Source organism: Channa argus, chromosome 11 (genome assembly GCF_033026475.1).
Source record: "Channa argus isolate prfri chromosome 11, Channa argus male v1.0, whole genome shotgun sequence".
NCBI lineage: Eukaryota > Metazoa > Chordata > Actinopteri > Anabantiformes > Channidae > Channa > Channa argus.
The window spans coordinates 9835720-9857544 of NC_090207.1; the positions used below are offsets into that span (position 1 = coordinate 9835720).

Consider the following 21825-nt stretch of genomic DNA (forward strand, 5'->3'; position numbering starts at 1 on the left):
CATGTGCCCCTGAAGAGAAATTATTGTACAGAAGCAACTTCAACAGTTTGGCCACAGACTCCTGGCAGGGGAACAGATGCCGAGTGACACCTGTTAACCTCAGAATGTCCTCCTGCATCTCTGTGTCCATCGGACCTGAAGGAAACCCGAAAGACCAAAGGGTTAGAAAAACACTGTGTTGCCATTTGTGCTCTGAGACACGCATTCTGGATTGTTGAATGTAGAGATACAGTGGCATTTTTCAGCTTTTCTTTTGTTTGTTTTTATGTGGTGTTTGACATTTTTATAGGAATCAAAATAGTATCATTTACACTTTTTGTGATTCTGTGGATCCATCATCCACAGCCCAGATTTGGTATATGTAACTTTCAAAACGTGTCTTTTAATCAAAACATCCTCAGAGGTTTTATAGTTTCTTAATGCAAACTCCATCCAGGTAGGTGAGTGGAGATTGTTTGGTCGACTTAAAAATAATCCCCCGAATAAATCCAGATTTGTTTTACTGTATTAATGTAATAAAGTAATAAAGATGCTGAATACAACCAAGTACTGCTTTACTTGGAGTAAAAGTTGAATATACCTGGAGAATAGTTGAGCACGTGGACATTTGATTCCTCCTGAGCCAGCACCTTGAACATCATCTCCCTGGGTGCTTTGGCAGTGCAGTACAGCACCCAGGACTGTAAGGCCTGCTGCGCAAACACTGAGGACACATTTACAACAGTCGATCGCAGGCCTGGTCTGGATGGAAAAACCTGCAGGACTCCTGCAGTCAGCACCAGAGCAGAGCTAACATTTAATGAGAGATAGGAATTCACCTTGTTTAGGTCTGTAAAACTCACAAACCTGGAAAGGTCACCCAAAGAGGCTGGGAGCAGAAAGACAGCAAGAGAAGATCAGTGGGTCATCAGTACAGATAATCATCATGCACCAGTTTACTCGGGCAGATGTAAATATAGACAGTTCTTCTATTTGACACTCACCAGCATTGTTTATTAGAAGCACATGATCTATTTCGTCCACAGCTTCCTGCCTTGCCGCCACCACTGTCTCGTTCACTCCCTCTCTCGTGCTCAGATCAGCTGTGATGGAGCGAACCACCAGCTTCTGTTCCTCAGTGGAGCTCTGCAGCTCTTCCTTCAGCTCCTGTAGCAGAGTCCCAGAGCGGGCCACCAGCAGCAGGACGGAGCCGGGCTTCAGCAAGTGGGGCACCTGGGTCACAGTTAGGGTTAGGACATGAAAGACATTTGTTTACTTCCTGTCCTTTTTGTTTTCCTATTTATTTTCACCAAGTTGATCACTTACTTTCTGTGCCAGTACACGTCCAAAACCTTTGGAGGCTCCTGTGATGATACAGACACACCTGCCCAGACTGCTCGAGTTTGTAGCGCAGACGTCAGACATTTCTCTGTGGTGAAAATAGTGATATTCACTGGAAGAGTGGTAGAAAAAGCCGCTGTGAAAGGAGACGTTTTTTTTCAGCTTCTGAGAAGGATGTGAATGCTGGGCAGCTTTTATAACCCACATGAGCAGGCAGAACAAATGTCTTTCATGTGTTTTTCACAGTAAAAAGTTGTGTTCAATGTGTTTCACTGTCCTGCATGAGTAAATCAAATGACTGTAGGTGTTTGCATCATTGAAACATAAACACAGAGTTACTGTAAAAGAGTGTAATATGAAGTATAATCCCAGGTAGAACATTAAAAGGTACTGCAATCATATTTTGGTGGCTACTTCCAGTAGCTCTAAATAATATTTTGGACGAGTTTGTTTTTCGGTGTGTGTTGTGAAACTCACATTCCTCAGTTTTCATGAGTCAACACGCTGTGTTTAACTAAACACACACTCCAGCTTGATTGTGTCAAAAGGCTAATAAAATCAATCTAAACACCAATGTCTGTCAGTGTTCAGAAGGGAGAGCAAATATGCCATGAGCTGCTGAGATTTAGCATGGGATCGCTTCACAGCAAAGGCAGTTTCAGCAACCGGAAACTCTCAATGATGGGCTGTCAGCACGTTTTTAAAATTTGGTAGTGTCTAATAGAAAAGAAGAGGGGATGCTACACAATCATAAACATTGCCCTGTTCCAACTTTTTTGAGATGTGTTGCTCTCTTAAAATTCAAAATTAGCTAATTATTTTCATGGAATGGTAAAATGTCTCATTTTCAACATCTGATATGTTTATGTTCTATTGTGAATAATATATGGGTTGATTAAATTTGTAAATACGTTTTACACATCGACCCAACTTTTTTAGAATTGGGGTGGTATTATTTGTTGTTAGTCCCTTTTTTTAAGTACCAAAAGTATTCTTTACATAGTTGACTTAGTAGAAAGTTTTTATTTGCATTTAGCTATGTATTGCAATTAAATACATTTATAAGATAAGTGATTTATTATATTTAGTATTTTTATTCCTTTTTAATATATTTTTTTGTGTTGGACAGTAGAATAAAAATATAACGGCCTAGAGGAAAATCGTATCACCCCACTGTGGTCAATGAGAGTCAGAGCAGACCTGCTAATCTTTCCCCACAATACTTACAGGAGTTTTGCAGCAGTGAGTGTGCCAGCAAAGAGACAGCAGTGCCTCACCATGGGCAGTCAAGTGCATGCAACACGAGAACATTTGTCATTTGCCAGTAGTATGTACTAATACACTTAAAGTTACTGTGGCTCTGGGCAACCATATTGTAGAATATACTTGCCCATTAGCTCAAAGTTGCAAGGGGGATTAAATGTATTCATATAGACAATCACAATTGTTGTAACTGTTCTCTGTAAAATACATTTTAAAACTTTCTAGATAATCTAACTGAAGGCCGTATTGTGCTTGCTTTTTAAACTCCCTCAAATACAACCATTCCCACTCACATTCACACTTATGAGCAATTTAGAGTCACCGATTAACCTAACATGCATGTCTGAGGACTGTGAGAGGAAACCTGTGCAAACTCCACACAGAAAGGCCGCAGCTGGCAATTTTACTGGAGAAAGAAAGAAAATGAGGGGCAACAAAGGGTACAATTGTATATCAATAGTCAGGGACTGACACATCTGTTACAGATCACTAAGTTGGTTTAATAAAAAAAACAAGAGCAGAGTTTAATGGCACTGCCAACATGTGTGACCCGCAGTAAGTCATTGGCTGAACTTAGCATTGTCCAAAACAAGAGAATAATAGAAATAAAAGATTCGTAATCAAAAAGTGGTGCTCCAACATATTTTCAAGTTAAACCTAAATGTTAGATTTTTCTACACGTTTATTTTTCTGTGTTTGTTTAAAATTTCACTAATTTCAAATGCAGATGCACTTCAACAACCAAATAGCTTTCAACTATAATGTTTTGATTCAGTCTTTTTATTTCAAGACGTTCAAGTGTTTTTAAGGTAAAAATCCCTTTGCAGATACCTGTCTAACACAGCATTCAGGAGCTGGAGAGTTGGTGAAGGACTCACTCATGTGAGAGTTGGTGAAGCCGTAAACTGATCTAAAAAAAACACTGAACCCTGGACTCATTACCTGGACATGAACACAGCTGCAAATAAATGCTAATGTTGGTGTGTGTCTGTTGAAAGTTTGCAATTTGTTGGCTACTTAACCTTTAGTCAGACATATAAAATTGCATTAGTAACATCTTTTTAATGTCTTTTTAAAGACCATGATGGCAGCATCACAAATTTCAGCAGGACAGTAAATCATCTATCTGTTTAATCTGAAATTACATCTAGAGCTGAAACAAGTTAAAAATTCACAAAGGAATCATTCACCACGGAGTCTAAAATGAAATGTATGGTATACCAACTTCTTAAAGTCAAGATGACCAGCTTAATCTGCAGTAGTGAGCCCAATCACAAGTTAGTGTTTTTCAACATTTCTGTATTTTATAGAGAGAAAACAAAGATCCCCACTCAGATTTGAAACCAGGATGCTGCAGAAATGTGGCATGCACCCTGACTATTCTTCTGCAGACAACTGTAAACTAATGTCTTTAAATTAATCTCAATACACTGTGTTGAAAATCTGTAATCATCGGCAGGTATATGCTGGCGGCCACGATCAGCATTTTTCTGTATTTAAATCTGACACAAATGGGCCTGGGGTACGATGGGCTAATATTTTGAGTTATTTATGTTTTGTATCACATGGCTTTTCTTTCAAATGTGTGAAACTGTCATTATTTCTTTATCCAAATGGAGATGCCAAGAAAGACTCCACAGAAAAACAGTTATTGGCCAATAAGACAACACATATATAATTAGGAAATTATTTCTGTGCTACAAAAACAGCCATTGATGTGTCGATGCATCATCACTGCTGTTTCCATACAACATCTCATCCACCTTCAGCCATCCATCCATCCGTCCATGTGAACTGTAGGCTTTTCCCCGAGGGAGAGCACTGGATGCATGCCAAAAGGGGGCGTTTGTCTCATGCAACCGGAGGGGCGGGACCAGAGGTGGGTGTGTGTCTCTCAGCTGATGCGCGTATCAACCGACCGACTCCATCATCAGCATCCGACGCTGACAGCGGTCGAAGGCAGCATCCCTGATATTACCGAGCTACTGTAACATCGCAGAATAATCAGAGCTCGATCGACCAGGACTGACGCTGCCGCCTTGTGACAACATGGTTTACTGAGGCTGCCATATTACAAACCACCGAGCTGCAAAATAGTGAGTAGCCTTTGATGATGGACCGCCAGGATGCTACAATCGGTAAATCAAAGCTACTGCATTATACGCCGTCAATGTCAATGACGCTGTGTGTTTCAATCCAAATGTAGCCTGTTTTTTGATTCAGCTAGGGTGTTACGTGCATTCTCCTTTTTTTTTTTTTTTTTTTTTGTCTTAGGCCTAGCGAATAATTGTTTGGGAGCGCAGTCGATTCAGGGCTTGATGCGGATGCTGCTAAAGCCGCCCTTGCCGCCCAGGGATGCAGAGAAAAAGAGAGAGAGAGAGAGAGAGAGAGAGAGAGGGAGTCGTGAGGGGAGGGGAATGAGGCAGAGCAGCGGATACATAGCCAGTGTATTTACTACTACTACTATTCACCCAAGTGGAAGTAAACCTCTAGTAAATGGGCTGAGATGGGGAGGCGCACTGGCTTGACTGCATATCTATCTGTCTATCTTTCTATCTATCACAGCCAATATGCTAATGTGTGTTGCTGATGCTATGAATGTTACATGTGATCAAGCTTGTAATTCGTCAGTATAGTTCTAAGGCTACAGATAAACACAGGTGGCTTCTTCTTTTCTCCCCCATACTCTGCTGAGTTACCAGCTTATCAGGTATCTGAAACTGTTGTGGTCTGATACAATAGTCGTGCATGAATCCTGCATATATAATTTGGTTTAGATTCAGATTTGTGCTCATTTTTTTGCAAGCTGCAGCTTGTGGTGATGCAGGGTTGTGCTGAAATTTTACAACTGTCTGGTCAAAATCCTAAACCTTTGAGGCACCAGGACACCAACTGATATTTCTAATATTTAATCCTCTCTTGCTGATAAAACTTCACTAACTACTAGAAACACCTCTCAGTTTATTGCACCACTTACCAGCAACCCTGCAAACTACAGCCTGTGATTATACGCTCAGTTTTCAGTTTATTAGGTACATCAAGCTAAAAATAATTCAGTCTTGCAATAAATCCATTATTTTACAGAGGCAATAATTCCATTTAGGTGGACCAGGTGAACCTGCCTAGGGGATGTAGGTCCCTGCTGAGCCAGACAGGCTCACATTTCCCCTTAACCTATGTGGTTAGGGCCAGAGCCCAGAGACTGTCCTTTTGCTGGTTATTGTGCTCTTTTGGTTTTTAAGCCTTAAAACAATTGTTCACTTTGCCCACTTGGTGGTCCAGCCTTGAGTATGTCACAAAATTATTTAACAGCATCCATAAGTTAAATCTAAACTTCTCTAGAGCAAAACATATTACATTATATACTTTATGAAGGTGGGAGGCATTGCAGGGCTGTTGCATTAAATTGTAGCAATTTTTAACAGGACTACCTGTTCTCTACACCACACAATGGACCTGCAAAAATCTTCTGAGCACTATAAAATGATCAGATGTAAAAACTGTCTTGATAAAGCTGTATGGCATGTTTAGTCACAGTTTCTGTACTGCACTTTAACAGAAGGTACCCTAATCATCTGTTTTGGGTCCCGAAGAACTGTATAAATGCCTCTTAATCATATGTCAAATATGCTGAATCTGCTTTTATCACAATAAGAGTAATAGTTTGAAAATTGTATATTACTTCTTCTGCTGTAGTTGTTTTTTTTTTTCAAGTCTTTGTGTATCTGTTATTAAACTTTTATTACTTTAATTCTGACAAGGAGTTAAGTGGGTCTGAGGTGTAATTGAGTACAAACACATCATACAGTATATAAATTATTTAACACATTTAGAACATTTAGAACTTTTATACTTGCTTGTTCATTACTATGACTGCAATAACAAATTGCCCCATTTAATACATTGAACGATGGCAAAGTATAAGAAATTTCAAAGCATGATGATAAAAGCAGCATCTTTCTGACACTGAGTGAATTATAACTGATTTTTTTATTTCATTTGTGTTCCAAACAAATCCTCTAGCTGAAAAACGTTACTGGAAACAAGTTCATTGTACTTTCTGGTTTAAACTGCCAAAGTCAAAGACAAAGTAGTCAAAAATGATTCCGACTGTCTTCACTTTTAACTACAGACACCGTAAACTAAAAGTTACACTGTGATTTGGGTCCAATGGCATCATTAGACTAGAGGATTTAGTTTTACTACTGGTTTATACTATGGACACACGCGGTTGTCCAGTCTTATCTATCTGACCCCTTTCGTTTTCATGATGGTGGGAGGACCACGCGGCCCCTGTATGTGGGCTGGAATCTCCTCTGCATTAGTTATTATTGTATAACTAGTCATTATGCAATTACAATATTGTATAACTCCTTTCGTTTTTCTGTGTTCCTCTAGTGTGTGTGCCCCCACTACCTGCATTAGGTTGTGATGACCCACACTACTTCCAAATGTATCTGTGACCCTCCCCAATCCTGACTCCTAACCTCTAATCCCTGACCTTTGACCCTCACTATGGGCAGTGTTGGCAGTGGGGTGGCAGGAGAGCAGGAGTTTGCCATGAAGTCAGTGGGTACAAGGACCACCCTGCCACGGGCCCCTCCTCTCTCTCGCCGTTGCCCTGCAGATCGCAGCTGCAGCGCAGAGCGGCTGCCCCGCCCCCCGGCAACTATATCAGACGGGACGGCCTCTAGTGATGAACGAGGGAGTGTTAGTATCGGGACTGGGACCTGTACTGGGACTGACCGGCCTACCGAAACAGCCTCCTCAACCAACACTGAATGTACCATGACAGCCCCGTGCAACAACAACCAGCTGGAGTGTGGCAATGGAGCAGGCAGGAGGGAGTGGGACAGGGAGAGGGATAGGCAGCGTGAAAGGGGGAGAGACAGGGACCGAGACCGAGACTGGGATCGAGAGAGGTTAGAGAGGGAGCGAGAGAGGGAGAGGAACAGAGAGAGGGAGCGGGAACGAGTAGAGAGGGAGAGGCTTGAGCGGGAGAGGGAGCGGGAGAGGGAAAGAGCCAGAGAGAGGGAACGAGAGAGAATCGAGAGGGAGAAGATAGAAAGGGAGAGGGAGCGAGAGAGGGAAAGAGAGAGGGAAAGAGAAAGAGAGAGGCTGGAGAATGAGAGGATGGAGAGAGAACGAGAGAGGGAAATACAGGCTGCAGGTTTAGATGTTTGTGGGAACATTGTGGGCCGAGGATCAAATGAGAAGAGCAACATTGGCATGAACCAACACCAGCACAGAGAGATGGCTGCTGCCAGAACTGACGGTGAGAACAATCCAGCCAGCCACAACCCTCCAAACCACAACCCGCCCAAGATCCTGCCAGTCTCAGGAAAGCTGGAGCAGGTACTTTAAGATTTAGGACAAGGGTTCCAATCCTTGGGGTTTTAAAAGGAAATCTAAGGGTTTATAAGATAAATATCAGGCCAGTAACTTGTAAAACTTGGATTAAGGATTGATTAGCACTTAGCTGCCCACATTTGGCCTGTAGGGTCAAAGGAAAAAATTATTTTAAAAACCACTCATTTTAGAAAATCAGTGTAAAAAAGTTATTTACATTTGAGCTTTCAGTGATAACAATCTTCCACACTAAAAGTACTCAATCAATCAATTCCCCCTTTCCACTGCACAGTGTGACGTATTAGCTTTGGCTGAGGTAGGATTTTTTGGACAGATAGACAGTCATGAACTGCTCGGGTCATATTATGCTTTAAATGACACACTGCTGGATTATATTACTTAAAATTTTACTACACTGTCTTTTTCCCTGTGTGCAATAGCTAATGTGTTGCTTATTGTTTTACTGTCTTACTTTCCTTCCTCCTGCTCTTTTTCAGGCAATGCAGAACAACTCAGGCCTCGTTCGTCCCTCTGCCTTCAAGCCGGTGGTTCCAAAGAGCTTCCACTCTATGCAGAACCTAGTGGGCCAGGCAGGAGGGGCTGGGGGCGAGGGCAAGGCTGAGGGAAGGAATGAAGGGTTCAGTGAGAGCAGAGGAGGCAGGAGAGGCAGGGATGGAGGAGGAGGAGAATCAGGAGAGGTCCCAGAGGCCCTGCTCCTGGACCAGGACAGCCCAGTGAGGGTCAGCAGAAGTGAGGGTGGGGGAAATGGAAATGAAGTGGTTCAGGGAGGGATGTCTGATTCAGGGAGGAACTCCCTGACCAGCCTGCCTACGTACACAGGTTCTGGGTCTGGTTGTGGGCCCCCAGCAGTCCTGGGGCCTCTCAGTGCTTCCACTAGCCACATCAACAGGTTGGGAATGGCTGGGGCAGCTGCAGGTCTGGAGAAGCTGGAAAAACCTGGCTACCAGGTAGGACTATCTTCCATACGTTGTTTGACATCTGTTGCTGATAGCACCCTTAATATATCACAATCTGGTCTTTCCATCCAGAACGGCCTAAGTGCCTCAGACAGTGGCCGGTCATCCTCAGGAAAGAGCTCCTCATCCTATCAGAGGCTGAGCCACCTGAGTGATGCCCCAGCACCTCTACGTCCCTCCCCGTCATCCGATGACATCATCCAGGACCTCGAGGACCGCTTGTGGGAGAAGGAGCAAGAGGTAAGACTCTAGTCTGAAGTAACTTAATTTTGGGTTGATTTGTATTTCAGGGGCAACGGTCAGTTTGGTCTCATTGTGTGTTTTTTTGTGATACATGACACATGCATTGTAAGTATACATGCTATCATGGACATTTTTATAGATGCTTTCTACAAAAGGCCGATTCCCTTACAGCTCCACATTTTTTTTCATATTTGTTCCCTGATTCTTGTTTGTTGTTACTAGGTGCAGCACATGCGCAGAAACCTGGACCAAAGTGAGGCAGCAATCATTCAAGTGTTTGAGGAGAAGCAGCGTGTCTGGGAGCGACAAATGGACGAGCTGAGACAGAATTATGCCTCACGCTTGCAGCAGGTGACCTCACTACAAAATTTCATCCACACATAACAAGCTGAAGATGTCGACGCCCTTTTTCTTTTCCTGCATGTACCAATCCAGCCTGTGTGAAAATGCAGAATAGGAAATGTTAACAGGTTTGATTTCATTCTTACAATCCTTTGAAAGTGCAATTTAACTATTTCCTTGCTAAAGTAAAATAACTAACGTCGACTGTAAGAACAAGCTCATGTACAAAGCCATTTTTTATTCATCTGTTCATCAATACTCTGTAAATGCTTATCCTGTTCAGGCTTGCGATGGCCTTTAGCATATCCCAGCTGTCATAAAGCTGTCAGTCTCTTGGCTCAAACTAGTGAACCTTCTAGCTATGAAGCAGCAGCTCTAACCACTCCACCACCATGCTGCCCCCATTTTTAATGAAAACACTATGGCCGATTAGCAGTTTCCAACCAGAATAATAGTTGATAGAACAACTTTACAGTTTGATACATGACTCCACCAATCTCTGTAACTTAAACCAAATGTGGCTGCAACTTACACTGAAAATGCACATTGTGTTTGCAGGTTACCCGACGTGCTCAGCGCTCCCAGACTGCCCTGCAGGCCCAGATAACCCGTCTGTCCCAGGACAAGAGGAGGCTCCAGGAGGAAATTGCAGCTCTGTTGGCTCAGAGAGAGGAGCTGGAGAGAAAGTGTCTTGATTACAGGAAGGAGCAGGCTGACATCTTGCCTCGCTTGGAGGAAACCAAGTGGGAGGTGAGATACAGTACTAGCTGGTGCATTTGACTAGTTCCGTTAAATTTTATCATTGTTACAGTAACGGTACATAATGGTAGACTGAGCATTGCAGTGTGAGGGTGTGTATGCAATCAACTTGTATGCAGTGGGATACAGTTTAACACTGTATTTAAATACTACAGGATATACAATTCACCCATTCTTGTTTGTCAGGTGTGTCAGAAGGCAGGTGAGATTTCCCTGCTCAAGCAGCAGCTGAGGGAGAGTCAGGCTGAAGTGACCCAGCGAGCTGGAGAGATGGTGGCCCTGAGAGGCCAGCTGAAGGAGCTTAATGCCCAGCTGAGGGAGCGGGAGGAGGCCATGCTGGGCCTGAAGGATTCCTACAGCACCAAGAGTCTGGAGCTCGAGAAGTGTGAGGGAGAGCTGAGGAGAACTCTGTCAGAGGTAGGTGTTCAATTACATTTTACCTAATACCCAGGGAAAACAGATTTGACACTGAATAATACAGATTACAGAAAATAAAACACAAACAGATGAATAATTCACAAACTTAACAGTCTTTTAAACAGTCTGCAAACATAATAAAATTGTTCATTACTAAACAGATTTCTGAACTGGCATTGCAACCAGCACATAAGGCTCCATGGTATATTGCAGTCCACACAAAGAAAGGAATACTGTACGTTACTTTTCTAAATTTTTATGCACAGGTTATGTAAAAACAAACCCTGCTTTCATAAAAATTCCCAAATGGCCATTCTACTCATAATTTTATCACTAGGACTACGTCACTGTCAAAGAATATTCTTTTTTGTTTTTTTGGCTACTTATAGTTACACTTATATGTGTGATTTTATCATCAGGAAGCCAAACTTGATCCTGAAATAAATATTTTGAAACGATCTTAAAAAAAGAGCAACACAATGTTGAGTACAATCCAAAGCAGCGGGATATAGAAAGTGAGATTGTAGGACTGGGATGCTTATTACAAATCTAGATTGTTAATTATATATTTTTTAAAAACTTTATGAGAAAAACCAGGACACATTTGGGATTGGGCAAAATGATATATTATATAAAGTATGTAGCCATTATTATTTTTTTCTGTATTAGTTCATAGGCAGCTTACACACACATACACACACACTATATTTGTTGTGTGTTTAAGTTAGTTTAAGGTCAGTATTCTTACATCATATAATTTACAATTCATACAATTCAGTTGTCAATTAAATTTAAAGCTGAATTTGGACCTGTGTGATGGCCTGAATCTTTTTCATTCTGCAGGTCTCCATCCTTAGGGAAAAGCTGGGGGTATTTGAGGCCGAGGTGCTTAGTTTAAAGCGAGCTCTGAGTGAAGTGAGCAGAGGAGCAGAAGTTGTTGTGAGCCCTAATTTAGCTGCTGCAGGGCTGCTGCCACCATGGGGAGTTGTTCACTGCCCACGTAACCCTGCTGAGCCTTCGACCAACTCCCTCACCCCCACATCTGACACTCTGCTGAGTCTTCAGAGTGATGAAGCCAAAGCTCAAAGACAGGAAGCTCAGAGACAGGAGAGGCAGCAACGTGAAGAGGCTCAATGGCGTGACGTGCAACAGCGGCAAGATGCCCACATGCAGCAGGACATCCAAATGCGTCAGGATGCCCAAATTCGACCAGAGGTCCAACTTCGCCAGGAGGCCCATCTTCGTCAAGAGGCTCATCTCCGCCATGAAGCCCAGATCCGTCAGGAGGCCCAACTACGCCAAGAAGCACACTTGCGACAAGAAGTGCAGCTGCGCCAGGAGGCCCAGCTACGTCAGGAGGCCCAGCTTCGCCATGAGGCTCAAATGCGTCAAGAGGCCCAGCTACGCCATGAGGCCCAACTTTGCCAGGAGGTGCAGCTGCGTCAAGAAGCTCACCAGCCGCAGCGAGTCCAGGATGGTCACTGGGATGAAGCAGGTGAGCTGCGCAGGCAGCTAGAGCAGCTGCAGGCTGCTTTACGCCTGGAGCGACAGCAACGGGAACGTCAGGCCCTCAACTTTGATCAGGAGCGACACACCTGGCAGGACGAGAAAGAACGGGTTTTGAAATACCAGGCACAACTGCAGCTGAGCTATGTTGAAACACTGCAGAAGAACCAAGCTTTGGAAAAACGAATGAGCCAGTTAGGAGCCAAACCAAGTACAACCTCCACCACCACTACCACCATTACCACTACCACTACCACCTCCCCCACCTCCTCCAATTCTCCTCCACCGCCACCAGCCCTCTTACCTCTGTCTCCTCAGCCCCCATCCTCTCTCCCTGGACCCATTGCCCTCACTCTGTCCCCACCTTGTGAAGACCAGAAGGGTCCTCCTTCTCTCCACCAGCTTGCCCCTCCCTGGGCAGGACCCTCACGCCTGGAGAGGATAGAGTCCACTGAGATATAGAGACTGCTCCGTGAAACAGTTACATGTTACTCTGTTCGATCAGTTTATTACACACACAGTGACAAGGCCTCTCAAACAAAACTACTTCAGAATGCAGTAGAAAAACATTACAGTCTACAATAGAATAAATAAGTTCAGTCTGACATACTTTTCAAAGCAACTATTGACACACCAAAAAGGGCCAACTGTAAAATACAACTTTATCAGTAAGTAGCAGGTCATCTCAACTGGAAGTGGAATCACACTTAACCTCCTAAGCAGCCTTTCTCTCACTATTTGTAAACCTCTCCATAGAACATAATAAGTGTTCATGAAAAGTATGCCACACTGGAGGATGGCATAAAAACAAATTGTTAAATGACAATGTTTAGATCACAGCACTAATACAAAGGGCATTTGATGCCCATGTGAGAAAAGGACCAAGACAATCAGGGAAATTGTCAGAAATGATTAAAAAGAATATTATGCGGTATTTATTCATTGTAAGTCTGTGTCACCGGTATTGTAAAAGTTCACTAGTGGTCAGAGTGTATGATGTTACCTTGCATTTTTGGCCAAAGAGCGCCTTACTCTTTCCAGCACGTATCAGAGAATAATTATGCTGGGAAGAGATGAAAAAAAATCAAGAGTGTGATTATTATTTTCAGTGCTTTCATTATAACATCAGTGAAACAGTTACAGAACTGTGTAACACAAGGCTGGACTATTTCATTTAGGCCGCAGCTGAAAATGATGTTAAAAATCACACAGACTGGTTCCTACTTCAGTTTTCAAGTCATTTCATGCACAGGGTCCAACATCCATGACCCTTTTAAACACATCATTAAAACCAACAGAGCTTATATTTTCTAAAAATTGAATTAAATAGATATGTTTAGCATATATTCAACCCCAAATATAGAAAAGTTTTAAGATGTGGGAGAATCTGGTTGCCTTCACTGCAGGATGCCTGCGGTGACTAAAAGTGAACACTAGAGGAGGGTAGAGAGCTTTTCACAGCATCCGTAACACCTTTTTTTTCTCACTGAACTGCAAAAAGAATGTGAATGGAAAAACACAATTTGAATTTGGTTATTATGATAATTGTGTCATTCACAAGTAATCTGAGAGAGCGGTCAGTATCCCCAAAGTTAAAAACATTTTATAGAATGTATGATATAAAAGAAAGAATTACTTAAAATAGTTATAGATTGTAAATGTGTGTTTGAGAGAGAGTGTGTGTATGCAAGTTGGTGTGTGCATGTGTGTATACTAATGAAAAGCTTCAGCTTATGAGATTGAAGATAGAGGGACTAGTGGCAATAGAGCAAGTGAATATATTAAAAGCAAAGGATTTTTTTTTAGTACAGTAAGATGTATCAAAGCTTGACACAAGCAGTGTGCAAGCAGTGAGTGGAAATTTTAAACTGTGGGAGTCTGTGTATCCTGGAAAACATCCTGGGAAACTCAACTTTCTTCCGTACAGCTCATTTAGACAAAGCAGGGGAGAAGGACGGTTTAAAAAATATCTGAAGAAAATCTGAAAACATGCCTGTTTGATGGAGGCATTCAGGCTAACTGCACTATGTAGTGTCCTACACACAAGTTATGATGTACAGTAGGCTCAGATGTGAATATCATGGCTTTTATATGTGTTGTTTATGCCAGCATACAAATATGTTGCTCAAGAATATTAACTTATCTCTAAGGTATTAAATAGTATTATTATCTTTATTACTGTTATCATATGATGGTGAACTGACAGAGAAAATATGTGCCATTTGAGCTTTCCTTTATGTGTTTTTTTTAACTGTGTAGATAGCCTATTGGCCTACCATAATGGTGCAATCAATAGCAACCCTGTCCAAAAATGATGTTCCTTTTGATGTAGGTGATAAATGTAGTTACAGTAATGCATTGTTTAGAGAACAAATTGCTGCAGATTTTATACATGTTTCAAATTTATTGTTTGCATTTATGTTACTAGTACTGTTCTGGCTTGATTAAAACCATCCTTTTGTTAAAATTCAGCAAAGCCAATAAAGATATGTGAATAATTAGCACTTTTGTCACTGAACAAATCATTTAATTGTGGATTTGAATAAACTGGAATAAGATTTGCTGTCTTCAAGGTAAACCCACTACCGTGTTTTTGATTACACTGGATACCAACATGCACCCTGTAAAGGACGACATAAAGTAAGAAATCAAAAAGAACTATTAATGTAAGCGTCAGCTGACCTGGCCAGTGGTAGACGAAGTATTCGGATATCAAATGTGTGATACCAAATGTGTCCTGGTTTTGCACTTTCCAATTACTACTACTAGTGTTGCAGCCAAAATCTGACTTAAGCAAATCAAATCAAAGAATTTATTGTCATGTGCACAGTGAGGAAAACATGATTCTCTGTTTAATGAAATTTTTCCTGTGATGTCCACAGGAAATACAAACAATTACAAATGTATAAACTACATAATGTCACTTCTTAAAACAATAAAATAGGTTTCAATTTAATGAAGTAACTCTTTTAGCAAATATGCTAAACATTTGTTGGGTCCAGGTTCACAAATATGATGATTTAAAGATTTTCTGTTGGACACAGTAGTAAACTAAATATTTTAAGGCTAATAATAGTAATAGTAATAGAAATAGAAATATGGACTGTTGTATGTGCAAAGTAAGTGTGCAATAATGACATATTTGCAACAGGCATGAATGCAGCAGTAGTAGCAACTAAAGTGCAAATTGTAAGACGGGCAAATTAAATGGAACCATGTGATAATGGTAATTTGGTAGCAGAAAAACAATGGTAACAAGCGTCCAAGTTGATAAAAAACCACACAGTAATGATAATGAGAAATGTTATTACCACAATAAGGATTAAAAACTAAGACAGGTCAGTTAATACATCATTGTATGCAGTGTTGTTTAATTATTAGTACTAATCAATTTACAAGCATTGCATTTTAATATATAGTTGGTTTAGACAGATATTTTAACTACAACATATTGTAGTTAATTGTTTAATTGATAATTGTTTTAGAAGCTGATTATGCGTGTGTTCAGTACAGCTGAACTGTATTTACTAACTGTACAATATAAAGAGTTCTTCATAACGCCTTTCATATAAAATTATGTATATATCCTGCTGGGTTATGTTTGAGATATTGCAAGCTGCCCTTTGTAAAGGTTGACAAATTACATTCAAAGATGGATAAAAATGTAGATGGTCAATTGAAAGCAATAAATAAACTAATAAAATGAATCCTCTAGAGTTATTAAGCACCTGTTGCTTCCTTTGGACACAGATATTAAAAACGGGGAGGGGGGGAGACTTATGTCCCTTCTCGGTTTCCTTAGTTGTACTGGCGTAGCTAGTTATTATAGCAGGCTAACAGCTAGCTACCTACCATCGAAGGCTAGTCAGAGGGGCAACAGATGAAACGCAAAATTTGTCAGCGGCCAAGAGAAGTAAGCTTTGTCCGCTCCTTTAATTTACTAAGCGACTGTTGTCGTTGTCAGTCTAGCTCAGCGCTAGCAACTGCAATGGCCAGACATCATATGATGGCTAATTGTAGCCTGTACTGTCAGAGACGCCTTCATTCCGTTACAGTTTATTTACGCGGCTAACGTTAAGTTACGATTAAGTGTTTTCTCCCATAACGTGTATATGAGACCCAAGAATAGTTCAATACATAAATTAATACATAAATAAACACACCAACGTCAGTAAGTTCATTTGTTAAATGTAACTCCACAGTAGCTAACGTTAGGTACGAAATCATGTAAATGTCTGTATATCTTTTTTAGCTTGCATCCCTTTGCATTGTAATGGCACGGAACGTTAAGGGGATGCAAACTTAGTCCTAAACCTAAAAACAATAATAATAATAATATAATAATAATAATATATTTAGCTAATACAAATGCTCATGCTCAGGTGTAAAACATTTGAGTTATGTTAAAATAATCAAAGTAATGTTATTGCAAAATGTTTGGATCCCTCTTAATTCATGAATTGAAAATGAACTTTTATATCTGACAAAGGGGAAATGCACACAATTGCACCCGACTATCTAATCTAATGAACATTGGCTCATTTCTCACATCCCACCTTCACCTCTTGTTTCTTTTTTTAATAGATAGTTTTGTTAAATTAAAGATTTTCTTGTTGAATTCTACAGTACTGTTGCAAAGTCAAAGATTATTGAAAATCCTTTTTCTACATAGCTTTATACAACATTAATGTGGGATCCTTCCCTGTTCTCTCAGTCACTATTGAAAATATTTAATGAGAGGTGAGTCACTCTGAAGGTCATTTTGTCATTAGGCCAAAGGTCTTGTAAACTAATATGTGTAAACACAACAAAAATTTGATTATTTTCTAATAATGCAGGACAATGTTTTGGAGCACTTGAATGCGGTCCAGTGTTTAACACTTGACCTCTGCCTTGACCTCTAAGTTACTGACAGTAACATTTAGACACGCTCGAACACTCATATTTAATTAGTTATTTACAGCTTGGTGGAAGGCAATGCACCGACACATCAGCTATGACAAATTCAATGTGCAGTAATTTTCTTTTTAATGATTGACTCCCTTACAATTTTCTTCCCAACAATGAGTCATAAGTCATTGTAGAACAAACCAAAACTGGGTGTTGAGTAAACTGCCCTAACAGTAGTTTCAGGTCAAGTTCCTAATTTAAATTACTGTAATAGCTTAAAAAGGAATTTAAAAGGTTCATGTTGCATTAGCAGTGGGTAATTTATGTTCTTAACTTTTTTCTATATTGTTGTTCTATGCTCATTATATGTAGATTTTTTTTTGTAACAAATATAACATTCTTTAAATGCAAGATTATGCATGCTCTAAAATCTCCTTATGTCTTTGCAGGTTGGTGAATATGGTTTTGAACCTCTGTCTGCCGCACTTTTGTACAACAGTTCATTGCAACAAGGTGCACCACATTTTCATATATCATACAAATCTTCCTTTTGCAGCCTTTTTATTTAATATGTGCAATGTTATCCCCTCAGTTCTACTACTTTTGTAGTACAAATCTGCTGCAACCATTTGGTAGACTAGTGGTAGCAACACGTTAAACTTAAACCCCAAATTTCTAAATTACAGTAGTCTAATATAAGTGTATCCTTCAGTTTTTTCCCCCTTTAAAAAATTAAAGAATAGGTTCTGTGTGTGTCGAGACGAACAGAAGGAATCCATGTGTGTGTGATAGACATTAAATAGCACAGGTTTGAGGTGGAGGACAAAGATGTGAAAATAAAGACACAGATGGACAGTATTGTGTGGGAAGCTGAATCACAGCTGACCTTGTTTTTTTGTAATTGGTATTTTGTAATGTTATTATGACTCTTTTCTCCTCACATGGGGTGAAAGTAGTTTTTTAGTTATATTTTCTTATTCCCATTTCATGTCGCCTGTGTAGCCATGGTCCTCCCACATGTGCTGACCTACATTTCCAAGAAGAAAAGAAAATTATTAACAATTTTGTGAAATATTAGCAACATGCTAAAAATGAACAAATACGTTTAGTCTTTCTTTAACATCCGTAGGAATCTGTTTGTTGTGGATGATAAAATGGGGTTTGCCATTTATTAAACTCGAAAATCTTCTTATAAAATCTTTTTATAATTATTTTCTTCATTGTGATCACAAAATAATAAAGAATTTAAATAGCTTTTATTTTTTTAACTGTAGCTGTGTGCGGATGGCTATGATGTCACAAACCTTGTTTCAGCTGATCCTGCTCTCCAGAGGCGGGGCTTCAAGCTTGAGTACTTTATGCGTCCACCTGTACAGGTAAGATAACGCCGTCCTTGTTTCCCTATTTTTTAAATCATTTCTACTTTGAGTCTTGTTGTGTGTCTGTAGAAAAAACATTCTTTAACACCAAATGTGTGAAGAAAATGCTTAGTGTAGTTGGCTGAAGTAAGGTTCACATTTATCCCTTTTCACAGAGGTGGCTATGCTCAGTCTCATCTTGCAATGCAAATTTATGGCATAGAAGTTGTGAACACATGTCAAATGCTTGAGGGGCTCTATCAATTTTAACAGTATATTTACCTCTTTATGTTATACTTTCTTTCCTCTCAGGTAACCTTGAAGTTTGGCTTCCAGGTGGAGCTATGCCGAGTGGATGTGGAGCTGTGGCCCTGGGGTATGGACCGAGGACAGGCCTGCAAGCGACTAGAGATCAGTACCAGCTCTGATGCACTACCTTTGCAGAATTTTGGTGAAAGTCAGTTTCAACAAAACAAACAAAAGCAGGTGCAGGTAAAGGACCAGAATGAACAGAACGGAGAAAATCCACAAGACCATTATAAGAAATCCCGCCAGAGTAGTGGCCACAAAAGGAGCCATCAGGCACAACAGTGCGGTGAAAAATCTCCAAGAGAGGCTAAACAAAGGGGCCATGTATTCAGTTATGATACAAACACTGACTCTTGTCATTCTGGGTCCCAGTTTAAACTCGTAGGTCGTTGCGAGCTCAGGGAGGAAACCCAAGTCTCTTTCGCACGTTCCAATTTTAGACCACGGACCCCGTTTCTCTCTCCACCCCCGCCACAACCTGCAAACTGTCGGCAAGAAGAGCTGTGGAGCCGCGGCCTGCTCTCTCTAGGTGCTGTGACACAACTTCGTGTGTCCTTGCCATGTGGTGGTGCAGCATCTGCCTTGGGCCTCAAGACTTTGGCTGTTTGGGGGCAGCCTGCACGCTGCTGCCCTCCAGAAGAAATGGAGAGGATTAAAAGAGTCCACGAGGCCAGTGAAAGACAGTTTACCCAGCCTGTGTCTTTTGCCCCCTCTGTGGGACAAACCAAACAAATGCTGCAAACAGTAACAACTCCAAGGTAGATTTGTTTCTGAAGTTGTCTTTCTTTTTAATCTACGTAATGCGTAGGTCAAACAGTTCTTTTAATAACAATAAATATACAAATTTTCTGCTGTATGTTTGTCTGACCCCAGCAATCTTTCCATCCCAGAAGACTTCCTTGACCCAATAACTCAGGAGGTAATGGCGCTGCCAATACTGCTGCCAAGTGGTGTATCAGTGGACAGCAGCACACTGGAGGAGTACCAGAAGAGGGAAGCCACTTGGGGTCGACCCCCAGGGGACCCCTTCACTGGTGTCCCATTCACTTCAACATCCCAACCTCTTCCTAACCCTCAGCTGAAAAGTCGTATAGACCACTTCCTCCTGCAGAAAGCGGGAGTGAGGAGGGACGGCATGTTGGGGAGACAAGGGAAAGGAGAGAATCCACAGGCTTCGAGACTTATAACCTCCAAGATAGATGGAATGTCCCAGAACTTAGCTGTTGAGTATAATGCTGCCACCGGAAACACAATCAGGACTACGCAGATAGAACATACTGGATCTGAACATTTGGCAGATAATGAAAACAACAAATCTAACCCCCGGGCCTTCAATAAAGATAACGAATTAGAGGCTGATAGACGGGGGAAACGAAATTTAAGCGGGGTTTTCAAGGAATCAGCAATGGTGTTGACACCTGAAAAGGCACAACTACCTCCAACAAAAAGGCCGAGAAATGATACCTGTGGGTATACAATGTTCTGTACTTTGATCCTAAAATATTTATGCCGTGTTTTTTCCCTGCTGACTTTGCTGTTTTCAACATTTCATCCTTCGTAATACTTATTTAGTTTCCAGCTGCAGCTCCCATGAGCAGCGTCTCTCTGCCAGCCTGGATGAGGCCCTTTTCTCTGCCCTGCAGGGGCGACCCACCTTCACCTCAAACTTGTCTAAGCAGAGCAGGCATACTTCTAATTCTAAACCACTGGATAAAACACAGCACTGTCAGACTGCAAGCATGTCAGGTTAGTAAGTTTTATTAACACATACCAAATTGTTTAGTATTGCTTGTGTGTAACTTTAAATGTTTATAAATCCATTGACTGTTCAATTTTTCTTCACTTTTGCTTGCCAGGAGAGAAGACATGTGCTGCGTGTTCTCGTTCAGTCTCCGTTTACTCCACATCTACGTCATCCATCTATCGTCTAACCTGCGATCACTTGCTCTGCCATGCCTGCTTGCGTAGGGAGTCACAGCCACAAAACTCTGTCACCACATCAACGTCCAATCTAATCCTGTGTCCCACCTGCCACAGCCCCACCCCACGGCCTGATATCGTACGTGTGCATTACTGATAGGTGGCTTTAATAGGCAAATGTACACCTTTAAATTAGAAGGTAAAAAAAAGACGGTTGTTCCCAAGGTGGAGACTGCAGTCAACATTTTGCTGCAAATGTAAGTTTTAGCATCATGACCACGTCAAGCTCAAAGTGTATGTATTGATTTGTCTTAAATATTTCCATTGAATTATTTATCCTTCCTTTCCTATTTTATGTATTATTCTGTAATATTGCTGTATTTTTGTCTTATTCCAACATATTATTAATCTTTCGAGTCAAGCAGTGAATTATATTTTTTAAACCATTTTTCGACACACGATGTCACACTGCTCCTATTCAGATCCTGAGGTTCAGGAATCATCATAATGTGTATAAAAATACAAGCCTCTGTTTATAGTTATTGTTCATATCTCAAGAAAGAACATCACTGAAAGCAAAGACCTTTTCAAAAATCTTAGTTAAATGAATGTAATAAATAAATAAATGTTCTGTTCTGTTCCGTTCCACCCACTCTCTCCTTCGTCCTTTCATTGAGTTCTGAAGTGTAGTTGCAGCCTTGGTTCTGCAGCCTTTGTGCAGACTCTGGATGTGTGGATGTCTTAAGGATACACAAAGAAAAGATTGGAAAGAATTACTGAGAGAACTGATGTCAGTTTTGTCCTTCTCGGATGCCCTTTCACTTTTTTCACTCTATCTACCAGCTTACATTTTCTACACTCCTATAGGTTTTGTTGCTTATATAAGATATATGGAGGCACAAAATGTAACAAGGAACTCTTGACCTCTGTATTAACTTTTTTTGTGTGTGTGTGTGGAAATAATATTAAACTGTAAGAAATCCTGCAATGGCAAGTCTTTATCAGATGGCACTAAAAGGTGCAGTGTTACAAAATAAAAATGTTCATGCAGACTTCCAAAGCGCCGTTGTGCACTTATTAATTCCCTTTTTTTTAACACTTCATCATAATTACCTTGAATGAGAACATTATTGCATGCACAAAAGGGTTAAACTGACCAAAGTGGGGAAAAC

General features: G+C 40.9%; 2 protein-coding genes across 5 annotated transcripts; both read left to right on the forward strand.

Annotated features, from left to right (window-relative positions):
- Positions 1–4449: 4449 nt before the first annotated feature.
- lzts3b (leucine zipper, putative tumor suppressor family member 3b) lies at positions 4450–14678 on the forward strand. Of its 4 annotated transcripts, none has more exons than XM_067522039.1 (8): positions 4450–4679; positions 6982–7938; positions 8430–8900; positions 8982–9149; positions 9375–9503; positions 10053–10244; positions 10440–10670; positions 11514–14678. In XM_067522039.1, the coding sequence occupies exons 2-8, from the start codon at positions 7099–7101 to the stop codon at positions 12636–12638; spliced, it is 3156 nt and encodes a 1051-aa protein (XP_067378140.1). In that variant the 5' UTR covers positions 4450–4679; positions 6982–7098; the 3' UTR covers positions 12639–14678. The 4 variants fall into 4 exon arrangements, with proteins under 4 accessions (XP_067378140.1, XP_067378142.1, XP_067378139.1 ...); XM_067522041.1 differs by having other exon boundaries at positions 7107–7938; XM_067522038.1 differs by having other exon boundaries at positions 4451–4721.
- Positions 14679–15953: 1275 nt separating this feature from the next.
- Positions 15954–21705, forward strand: ubox5 (U-box domain containing 5). The gene is made up of 7 exons (XM_067521916.1): positions 15954–16089; positions 17516–17579; positions 18341–18442; positions 18737–19491; positions 19607–20199; positions 20306–20479; positions 20590–21705. Exons 2-7 carry the CDS (start codon positions 17526–17528, stop codon positions 20808–20810), a joined length of 1899 nt encoding a protein of 632 aa, XP_067378017.1. The 5' UTR covers positions 15954–16089; positions 17516–17525; the 3' UTR covers positions 20811–21705.
- The last annotated feature ends 120 nt before the right edge of the window (positions 21706–21825 follow it).

Coding starts and splice junctions, on each gene's coding strand:
- lzts3b (XM_067522039.1), top strand. CDS start 7,099: ATGGGCAGTGTTGGCAGTGGGGTGGCAGGAGAGCAGGAGTTTGCCATG. Junction 7,939..8,429: donor TCTCAGGAAAGCTGGAGCAG/GTACTTTAAGAT, acceptor GCTCTTTTTCAG/GCAATGCAGAACAACTCAGG. Junction 10,245..10,439: donor TGGAGGAAACCAAGTGGGAG/GTGAGATACAGT, acceptor CTTGTTTGTCAG/GTGTGTCAGAAGGCAGGTGA.
- ubox5 (XM_067521916.1), top strand. CDS start 17,526: ATGGTTTTGAACCTCTGTCTGCCGCACTTTTGTACAACAGTTCATTGC. Junction 18,443..18,736: donor TTATGCGTCCACCTGTACAG/GTAAGATAACGC, acceptor CTTTCCTCTCAG/GTAACCTTGAAGTTTGGCTT. Junction 19,492..19,606: donor CAAACAGTAACAACTCCAAG/GTAGATTTGTTT, acceptor GTCTGACCCCAG/CAATCTTTCCATCCCAGAAG.